The sequence below is a fragment of the Tasmannia lanceolata genome, unplaced genomic scaffold, assembly GCF_043159265.1.
Source record: "Tasmannia lanceolata isolate RefF3 unplaced genomic scaffold, GAP_Taslan_0.1 ptg000037l, whole genome shotgun sequence".
Taxonomy (NCBI): domain Eukaryota; kingdom Viridiplantae; phylum Streptophyta; class Magnoliopsida; order Canellales; family Winteraceae; genus Tasmannia; species Tasmannia lanceolata.
In genome coordinates this window covers 62,458,885-62,470,125 of record NW_027518714.1, presented here as the reverse complement: position 1 = coordinate 62,470,125, position 11,241 = coordinate 62,458,885, and the positions used below count along the sequence as shown (strand labels likewise).

Here is an 11,241-nt window from a genome sequence, read left to right as displayed (position 1 = left end):
AGAAAAAAATGTACAACTATAACTTATGTAACTCGGGTCGGGTCGAGTCGGGCCCCTTCAAACCCTGCTCGACCCGAGATTCATGCGGGCTTTTGAATGCTCAACCCGGCTCGACTCGAAACCCAAGAAACCTGAACCCAACCCAGGCTATTTTCGGGTCGGGTCGATGCGGGTTGGGTAAAACCCGGCTCGAGTTGCAGCCCTAATCCTAACCCTCGATTTGTGGAGGTTAAATGGATGGGTATAAACCTACACAAATCTGTCGATTTTTAACCTCCAGAAATCGAAGGGTTATGATGATCCTATGGAGCTGGTTTTTTTTGGCACACCCTATCTATGCCACGTCCCATGAAATGAATGGTTTGGATCACCCAAACAATGTGAGCCCAACTTGTTTCTGGCCAACGGACCATCAAGTGAATGGTTTGATATTCTTTTATCTTTTCCTCAAAATCTCTACACTTCTTCTCCGCTGAACCTTTACCCATGAAGCTTCTCTCTAAGCTTTGCAATCTCTACAACAATGACTTCATACTTATAGGCAGAAGACAAACCTAATTAAACACCTTGTTGTAGTTTCATGGGAATTCCACACTCTTTGATAATCTAGTCTAGACATCAAGGAATGTCGAAAATACAAACGACTTACATTTTCCACACATAATAACTACCTCAGAAGTCCACAGAGATTTTGATTTACAATTTCCAACACAATTGCATTTACCTCATGCCCCCACAAACTCATGGCAAGCAAAAATCGCTCAAACCAACAGAAGGAGATCCAAAGAAAAAAAGAGTTTGAATTGTCCTTCATCCAAAATAATTGAAACATAAGTCTTTAGTTTTATTTATGTCATATTACAAAGAGATAGACCAAATACCCAAATAGAACACATAACACTGTTATTTTCTCGGGCACAACAAGAACAGTCCACCCTTCACATTAGCTTCTATAGAATTAACGGCAATATTAAAGGCTAAAGAAAGAACAATAAAAAAACATAGCTTAGGACTCTAAGCCAGATGATGGTTTTCACATACTAACCCTGTTAGACCCATATGCTTAACACATCTAAATTGCCATGTAATTAATAATAGACTAAAAAAACTCAGACCCAAATAGCTGGCTGGATTTTTTTTTTTCTTCATGGTGATTTCTACATCAACCATTAAAATCATATACAGCTTTTGTCATCTGGGTGTCTAAATTTCAGTATGAGAAGCCATAGAAAAACTACTCAAATATCTTCCTCCTTGAGTTTTTCATCTTTTTCTAGGCACTTCTATCAAGCATATCTTGATACCTCTTAAAAGACTCCTGCTTCTGCATCTGCATCTGCCTCTTAAACCTCCTTATAAACACATCAGCCACATGATCAATCTCATCTTCAAGGCTAAATTCCGACGTATCACCTACTCGCTCTCGATTATGCTTAACCAAATCTATAACAGACTCACTCCCATTATCAAATTCAAGCTCGTCAAATAACGAGTGGGTCAGATCGGGGTACCGATCATCATCATCGTCCAGATTATCATCGACGGCAACTAACTCCATACAATACGAGTTAGGCTCCGCCTCATTTACAAGTGCATTGTAGACCACAATGGCGTTGTTTGGGTCTCCTTCTTGTTTATCTTGCCCGAGCAATTCATGGATTTTCTGAGAGATTGCAGGGAGTAATAACTTTTTACTCCTTAATAAGCCAAAGATTATAAGCCTAGCTTTCATGGCACTAGTTTTGCTCTTTACAGCCACTGATTTGGCTTTGACTAGAGAACCCACAACAGAGATCACCCTCTTCAAGAAAGTAGAAGCTCCGTTCTTCATGTTGGGATAATAATTCAAGTGTAGTAAATTTGAAAGACTCACAAAGGGAAACTCAATGGGAAATGTTCAAAGAGAAATGGAAAAGCAGTGATTTGGCATGAGGGAGTATAGGAGCCTTGTTGGGTATTTATAGGTGTAAGTGATGCTTTTCTTTTGTGTTGTTTGGAGAGAGGGAGGGTGCTTTGACAACGAAAGTGAAAAGCTTTAAAGAGAAAAGAGGCCATGCCAATATGAAAAAGCAGATGTGGATGTGAGATGGGGACGCGTGGCAAGATCGTGCGGTTAGAGTGGGGTGGCATGTTTTTTGGCTGGTGGCCTTTCTTTTGAGTTTTTGATTCTCATGGAAAGTAAAGGAGGGTAGGCTTCTTTTTTTATTTGTCGAGCACATTAGAGAGTCGTCGAAGGAAAGTTTACCCCTCATTCTTTTTGTGCACATTGACAAAAATGTCCCTATCTACCATTCATAAGCTCCAAACTCTCAAGGGATTTGCTAGGCAATTTTGCGGAAACCCATTTCACAGCTTACTTTTTCAGCTGAGAACAGCCACATCTGATGAAATAAACAAATGAGACAAAATCTGCTAAAATCTGAGCCTATGTGGCTGTTCTCTCATATGCAAAAGTAAGCGGAGAAATGCCTTTTCGTGAAATTCCCTAGAAAACCCCAACTTTCAATGTGTTAATATCATCCCATAAGGTTTTATGAGTTGGACCATTTGATAATGGAGGGAAAATTTATCATATTAATGTCGGAAATTCTTTTTTTTTTTTGGGTGTTTTTATTGAATCCTAGATCGATGTTTTCACAACAAAATCAATTTGGATGGTTTCATGCTCCGCAACAACTTGATCAACATTGGATAAGGTGAATTGCATATACTATATGTTGGGTATATGCTCCATAAGTTGAATCTTTATTTAGATTCACTAAGACCACGTTTGGATACCTCATATTTTTGTATTTGGATTTGGATTTTGGATACAAAATACATCATTCATCTTCATGCTCATGTCGTACGAGAGAGGGAGGGATGGAGGGACGTCTTGTTGCTGCTGCAACAAGATCGAGGAGCAGCGAGGGTGAAGGTACTTGCCACCAATATGGATTTCCAAATAATATCTTGCAGAACAGATTTGAAAATCAGATATTTTTTCACTATTGTAGCTGATTTGGAAATTTAAGGATTTGATCCAGATCCAAATCTCAACTGTCAAATCTGAGAAATCCAAATCTAAATCTTGTGGGTATCCAAACGTGGCCTAAATATATTGATTAAATGGCTGCGAATATCCAATCTTATCCCCTTTTTGTGGACACTAACCAGCTAAGGTGAGACCCATTACATGAAAATTTGAAATTGATCAAAGTGGGCTCTACATGCAAGAGGAGCTGGAGAGAGTGCAGGAACTAAAATTACAATACATGAGGGAATTGTAAGTTACAAAATGGTATGGGATAACTATAGAGGCATCATAAGTTATGCAAAAACATAAATCATCCATTAACTTATCCTTCCAAGAAGAAAATATCTTGCATAGACTCCAAAGAGAAAACTAAAGGGAAACGAGATCCACACTCCTTTTTTAATAACAGCACTCTTCTCTTCCATTTACACTTTCCTGATTTAGCTCAAGGCTGTTATAATTATTGAAAAAGTATCAACATCCAATGATTCCAATAAGTGTTTAACAAAGTCAGTGTCATTATCAAAACATGGAGTGGGGGTATCATTTCCCAAAGTGAAAAAGGAAGGATAGATATAGAGGGCTAATTTTGGCATTGAGTAAAGCAAGCCCACCTGTCCCAAAGAAAGTGTAAAACAAGGGCATTTGCTTTTGCCCAGTCCTCCTTGAGGAACCTTCCAAAAATGACCCCTTCAAAGAACACCACCTTGCACCAATATTTCCTAAAGGGCACGCCCCCAGTTTTGTGATTTGAACTTTCAAAACCCATTGCTTTTGGTGGTTTCTAAGAAGAGGGAAGAGAGAATAACACTTTCTAAGCAAATGCTTTCTTCAACATAGAAGTAAGTGAAGCTTTTTAGTTGTCATTGGGTTGTAAACTAAAAGAAATTTAACACAAGTTGAGTTGGGAGATTGTTTACATAAGACCTTGGTTGTAAAGTATAATAAACAGAGTTAATATCTACAGCAAGGTGCTTACTTGTTCCTTCCCATGCCCAACTTTACCACTTTAGGATCTTCCCAAATCTAGAGTCATGTTCATGAGCTTTGCCTAAGGGTCTCTAAATCTCTTGTTTCTTATTAATTTAATCCAAGTAGCCTTAAAACTATACAAAATGCATGTGAACCAGTCATTGCGTTTGATGATCGACGGCAGGCGAGGCATAATGCATGTAAAAGTTATAAAGTGTCGATTAATTGATTCTACACGGTGGTTGTGTTGCGCCAGCTAATGTTTAGAGCCTCTTTGATGCCATGGAAAAAAGTCATTATTATTTTCATGGGAAGTGTTAACAGCACAACAATATTTTGATATTTGCACAAACCCAGCTGTCTTTTCTTCTTTAATTGGCGCGGAAGAGCTTTTTGGGAAATGTAATAGCCTTTTGACAGCTCTTTAAATATTAAAAAGACAAGATGGTTTGTGAAAATATTAAATATGGTTGTGCTGATATCATTTACCTATTTTCTTATAGGACTATTTTAATTTGATCTTATCTACAAATTGGACATTAACGCTTCATGGAAGCCATAAATCATACTATTTCTAATATTATTTCAACTATTGTATACAAATAGTGATATTGAACTTCAAAACCATTTGCACGTAAATTATCTGCATATAATTTTTTGAAGCAACAAATGAGGCCCTTAAACGTTAGTTTTTTTTTGAAAAGGGCAACAGAATATATTATATATATGTAAAAACAGAACCGAGGTGGTCCTGAAGGAACAAAGATAATACAAAGATAGCAGTACAATAATTCAAGGAGGTAGATAGTCAAAGCACTCAAACGCGGCCCGAAAGACTCCTTTCTTGGCAAGGGTGTCTGCTTCCGCATTGGCTGATCTCCTGACATGGCGAAAAACTATTGAGGAGCCCTTAGCTCTGTCCTCTATTTCCTCTAAGAGAGGCAAAAATCGCCAAGGGGGAGAAGCGTTACCCGAAAGCCAGCGAATAACATTTAAGGAATCCCCTTCGACGATAATTTTGTCGCACTCTAGACGAGGCATCGAGAGAAGCCGACTATGAACGGCTTGGACCTCTGCCTCGTTTGAGTCTGCCACTCCGATAGCCCCGAGTAGGCCCAGAGGACTTCCCCTTTGTGGTTTCTACATAACCCCCCTACTCCTGCCATTCCTGGATTGCCGATAGACGATCCGTCAAAGTTAAGTTTCAGGGACCCCGGAGGAGGAGGAATCCAGGAGGGGAGGATTTTCACTTTGGTAGCCAATTCCAAGCATATGATTGACCATCCTTCCCAGAGGTCGAAAGCTGAAACAAAACGACCTTAAACGTTAGTTTTAGAAGAGAAAAATCCTTAAAACTCTCATTTTGCTACCAAAACACAATTCTATCTCAATAATTTGATTAAGCTAAATTATCAAATGAAGGCACTTTATAATATATTCCCCAACAAATCTAGATCGATCATACGTTTGGATCATTAGGGTGGTAGATTAGGCGACTTAGTAGTTTTTTTATTTTTAGTTATGTTTTGAATTTCAAGTATAGGTAGTTTTGGTAGTTTTAGTAGTTTTGCGTAGAATACAAATGTACCCAAGACATTAAGGCCACTTTTGGATACCCACAAGATTTAGATTTGGATTTAGTTGACATTTTGAACTCATCAGATCCTAAAAATTTCCAAATCTGCTACAACAGTGCAAAAAATTCCGATTTTCAAATCTGTTGTACGAGACATTATTTAGAAATCAATATTTGTGGCAACTTCCTTCACTGCCGCTGCTCCTCGACGTTGCTCTGGCAACAGGGAGCCCTCCCTCCCTCCCTCCCTCTCTCTCTCTCTCTCTCTCTCTCTCTCTCTCTCTCTCTCTCTCTCTCAATACATGTTCACGAAGATGATGTATGTATTTTGTGTCCAAAACTCAAATCCAAATCAAAATACAAATGCACGAGGTATCCAAACGGGCCCTAAGGGATTTTCTTCATATTTTTTTCTACAATTTTAAACTTTTAAGGGCACTATTAAAGTCTCAAAGATGAATGCTCATCTTCAATTCGCTTAGAGAGAGAGAGAGAGAGAGAGAGAGAGAGAGTTCTTCTGTGCGCGTGCTTCATAGTTTTGTATCTATGTACCTAATCACTAATCAAGTCGTCCATGGATGGGAATTGAAAGTCGCTTACATGGAAATTAAGCAGTTCTAGATCCCTTATCACCGGGATTTCTTTAGCTTCTGGTCTACTCGACACGGTGAGCCTCTCAAAATCATTGGGATGATTAGGAGAAGATTTAGTGCACCTAATCATATTCATTGAGGTGATCAGAGTCAAGAGGCTCCCAGATGAAGCACCAATTGTAGAAAAATGGAGGCACTCAATTTCACCACATGCTACATGTGTTGTTGTAGATCTTACGGATTTCTATTTCAGTTGAACTCTACATCATTCAGGTTGGTTATTGAAAGTACACCTATTAAGGCATTTTCGACTTCCCTTAGGAAATATTGCAAGTGCTGCATCCGGATTACGACCCTGTGATTCTAATAATGTATACTCAGCCAATAAAAGAGAAGAAGTATACATGCAAGGAACTCCTCGATAAAAAAGAAAGCATGGAAGTGAGCAAATTAGATATTAAGGGCCCTTCACTTAATACAGAATACACGTACTTTGATTAGATCACAATTAATTTAAAACAACTTAGTGCTAACAAAAACACAAGAACAAGTGGAGAGTGAATCAATCTCCTACTAAACCCATTTTTTTTTAGTGACTAAAAGCTAAAGGGCAGTGATACATCGACTCCCCAAATGGATAAATTGACTCCCCATGTGTCTATCTCTCTCCTCTTTCTCTCTCTAACCTAGAGGAGAGAGAAAGACACATGGTGAGTCGATTTATCATTTTGGGAGTCGATTTATCACTCCCCAAAGCTAAAAGCCTCGAGTCTTTATTCCCATTCGATATGAAGAAAAAATATCACAAAAGATTAAACCGTGATCAGCTACCACGTGGGATGTTACATTGGTTAGTCGGGTCTAGCCTGATTAGGAAGTTTGAGCTAAGAAACAGGACTCCAGAAATATATTTCATACGGAATGAGGAAAAAACGGAGTCTTTGTCTAAAGAAATTCATTTAGAAAGGGCTCACTCTTGACGGCCAGTCTTGCTTTTGCTTACGGGCTGACTAATACTGATATCTGTTACGGTACCGAATGAAAAGAAGTCGGGTCTAATGAATAATGGAACTGTATTTCTACTCCAATCCAATTGCTATTCATTTCAATCCTCCCGATTTTACTTATTCAGATTTTGGATCAAGAAGATAAGTGGTCCGTTTGAACTTGGGTGAGTTAGAATCCAATCCCTGGCCAAGTTGGGCCTTGCACTTGGGCCCAATCGATATGATGATACGCTACAAGTTCAAGGCTCAATACAGGTCGACTATAGTGAATTTTATTAGTGTATTTTCAAAATAAAATGGTTTTGGAAAGAATTTACAAAGAAAAGTGTATTTTGTTTGTAAAGTGGGTGGTTGCTTGAAAAGAGAGTGAAAATTGTTTTGGGAGAATAATCCTACATTGGAAACTCAAGAAGTTGGAGAGGGATATATAAAGCTTTACCTACCTCTCTCTATTTCCTTTGTTGTACAATGGGCTTTAGCCATGGGTTGACCCGCGGGATTGTCCACGCACGCACGGCGTGGGCTGTAGGGCACTAGTGGCTCTTTTTGGTGCACATTGCACTTCACAAGCGCTTAATCTTTTCCGGTTTAGATTTGAATCGTTGGATAAATTTCGAGGTGATCGGTGAGATTGACCATGGGATGGGTCAGTCTATCCCAATCGGTCTGGTCGTTGGATCGGTCAGTCGGTCGGATGCGCTCCAACGGCTAGTGTGGGAAAGGGTTCGTTCTGAAGTGTCGGATCGCGGGGTAACGGCTAGTGGTTGATCGTGTGTGATGTGGACCGTTGGATTATGTGCCATCGCGTCCCAACAATAAAGAGCCAGGTACAATTCGCACCGTTGATTGATGATCTAGCGGTTATGGGGGAGAACAAGTTTTACACAAACCAACAGTCACTTCAAGATCAATTGGAACGCTGAATTGAGAATGGGCGAGATCTAACGTCCAGATTTAATCCCGCTATGGAAAGGTGCCTTGTAGGGGTGCAATTCACCCTGAAAAGCCACCAAAAGCTCAATAAAAAGAGCAGTCTGAGCAGATTCCACCCATTTACACAATATACGAAATTCTACTTGGGAAATTCGAGTTTGAAGCAGCCCATCAGACTTAGCCTATCTTTGAAGAATGATTGACAGTCATGCTGGCCAGGATTGGGACCTCACCGAACTTAAATCCGGTCCCTAGGTGGCACCCCTATGCCGTCAAGCAGTCAGTGAACAAAGCTTCGGCGAAGGAGACTTCTAGCACATGGTCCATCTATGATGGAGCACAACAGACTACTAGGATAGTTCGATGGGCCGGGAGAGATTCTTGGACATTGATCTATATAATGATGGGGCAGAGTTGCAGAGTACTAAGTTTGATAAATGACTCGAATAAGGAGTTTATGCACTAAGATTGTTCCTCAAATTTGGCTTGATCACACCGTTGGTTGATCTGAACCGTACATTTGAAACGTCTTGCTTTGATCTCAACATTACATGATTTGCTTGGTTTGGGGGCTATAGGAGATCCAAAGCATAACCTACATAATGAACGGTTCAAATCAATCGAAGGTGAGGTCTACTTTGTTGTAGTGGACGGGCCCCATTGCATTACAGTGAGGTCGTGCCTAACTGAAGAATGGCTATCTAAGTGGAAAACTTCATTGTATTCGGACAGAGTCACAATGCCTGATCAATCTAAACTATCAACTTGGTGGGCCCACTTCGAATCTCAGATTGGTTAAAAAGTGGATGATGAGATGATTTTTCACATTTCAGTCAAGGGCCTATGAGTGAGTACATTTAATTGGATATCAATCTTACAACTAAGATGTATGTCGGCACAGGACCAAGATCATCAGGGTGGCCTCACTTTGGTGACTCTAATGTTTGGCAACTATGAAAAATTATTCCATGGAATATTAGTGGGCCAGTTGCGAGAGATGAGTGGATAGGGAGAGACTTGATAGGGTGCGAGTGGGGAGCATGAGTAGCCCCCGAGGGGAAACGCTAGAATCAGAGTAATGACTGATTCCCTTTTGAATTTCAGTGCATATCCAAACATTAGAATTGGAATCGCAATTCCGTTTACAGGGGGGATTGGAATAGGATTGGAATGTGATGCTAAATCCGATTCTTGATTCCGGCAATCCAAACGCACCCTAAGGGTTTTGCTAAGGAGCATTTAAAGCACCTATTTTCATGTACCCACGCTTTTACCCTCAAAACACATTTATTATTAGAGAACCGTTTCCCACAATTTCATTTATCTAGGGAAACATTAAATTTATTGTTTATATGCTGGAAATACAATTTCAACATATGAGGTGTGTGCATTAGGGGAGGGTCTAGTTTTTACAAAAATACCCCCTTTACGAGAAAATAACAAGAATATCCCTATCTCATAAAAGATAATAGCCAAAGTACCTTAACCCATTTTCCATGAGATTGAAATATTTTATTATTTTATATGAGATAAGTTTATTTTTGTCATTTTTATGAGATAGTGTATTTTGTTCATAGGATCGATGATCCTAACCTTCCAATCTATGCATTTTTTTTATATTGTGGTGTCCATTTTTAAACTTCCTCAAATCAAAGGGTTAAGATCATTCTATGGAGAAGATTTTATGGGCCCACACTATCTACATCAGGGCCCAACAAATGAATGGTTGGATCACCCAACAATGTCGGCACTAGTATTTTTTTCATTTGTGGGGTTGTGCCTAGAAAATATTTTTCATAAGATGATCCTAACCCCCCGATCTATTTAGTTTTTTATATATTGCGGTGTCCATTTTAAACCTCCCAAATCAAAGGGTATCATTCTAGGGAGAAGATTTTATTAGAGAATAAAATTAGATCTGAATTAGAGAATAAATTAGATCTGAGATCTAATTTTATTCTCTAGTTTTTACGGGCCCACACTATCTACATCAGGGCCCAACAAAATGAATGGTTGGATCACCAAAAAAATGCGGCCACCAGTATTTTTTTCGGGTTGCATGTACGTGCATAGCCGTCCACCATATAAATTCTCTTGTATTAGATAGGGTCTTTTTTTTTTTTTTTTTCTATGAGATATAAGTATATTGATATTTTTTATGAGTGGGTGGTACTTTGATCATTTTTCATGAGATATGGTCTTTTTATTTTCCATGATATATGAGTATTTTTTTATATTCTAAGAGATAGGTGTATTTAACATTTTCTACGAGATATAAGTATTTTTGTCACTTTTCATGAGATATAATCATATGGGAAATGTTATTAGCAATACTGTATTTTGATGAGGGCACTTCTCACTTTATTCAAAGTAAGGTATGGCCCGCGCCATAGGATGATCCAAATAGTCCATTAGATGGGCCACAGCCTAAATAGGTTGTGCCCCAAAAATCATTTCCATAGGTTGACCCTAACCCTCCGATCTATAGAGGGACCCTAACCCTCCGATCTATAGAGGGTTAGGATCAACCCTCTACCAATCAGATCAGAGGGTTATGATCAACCTATAAGCGTGAGGGTGCATGAAAATAGGTGCTTTAAATGCTCCTTAAAGCAAAACCCAAGTACTAAATAATGTTTTATTGAGACATTATAGAAGTACTGAGTGCTAATCGGCGGCCATAGATTGCTTTCGTACTATTAGCAGAACCATTAGATTTATTCCACGTGTCATTAGAGGAGCTGCAATCATTACGTACATGAACTGGCAGACGGAGAAAGAGTGAGTTTGGAAAGGGATATAAAGTAATTAAAAAGTTTGAAAGAACCATCTCCGTCCCTTCCACTGTTGGCTATCTCGACACCCCCTTCTTTTTCAAACGGGTCATATACATGAGTAAGGAAAATAACAATAACAAGGTGGGGAAAATGACCATATTACCCTCCAATTAAGTATTTGTTAGGTACTTAGGTGGTATCAGTCACTAACCCAATAGACTTAAAAGTCATAAAACAATATCAAACATATTAAGGAGCTCACTAATTAATCATAGAAGAGGATTCTGTTTCATTGCTTATTCTTTTTTTTTTTTTAATTAAAAAAATTGAAGGGTTTTTGTTAACGAGGCGAGTGCCCGCACTTGTT

The 11,241-nt window shown here is 39.0% G+C and overlaps 1 protein-coding gene across 1 annotated transcript; it reads right to left on the bottom strand.

Moving 5' to 3' along the window:
• Positions 1-820: 820 nt before the first annotated feature.
• Positions 821-1,945, bottom strand: LOC143861100 (uncharacterized). The gene has a single exon (XM_077371996.1). The coding sequence runs from the start codon at positions 1,829-1,831 to the stop codon at positions 1,274-1,276; it is 558 nt and encodes a 185-aa protein (XP_077228111.1). The 5' UTR covers positions 1,832-1,945; the 3' UTR covers positions 821-1,273.
• Positions 1,946-11,241: the final 9,296 nt, after the last annotated feature.

What these genes read in the sequence shown, in the direction of transcription:
- LOC143861100 (XM_077371996.1), bottom strand. Translation starts at nt 1,831, where the DNA reads ATGAAGAACGGAGCTTCTACTTTCTTGAAGAGGGTGATCTCTGTTGTG.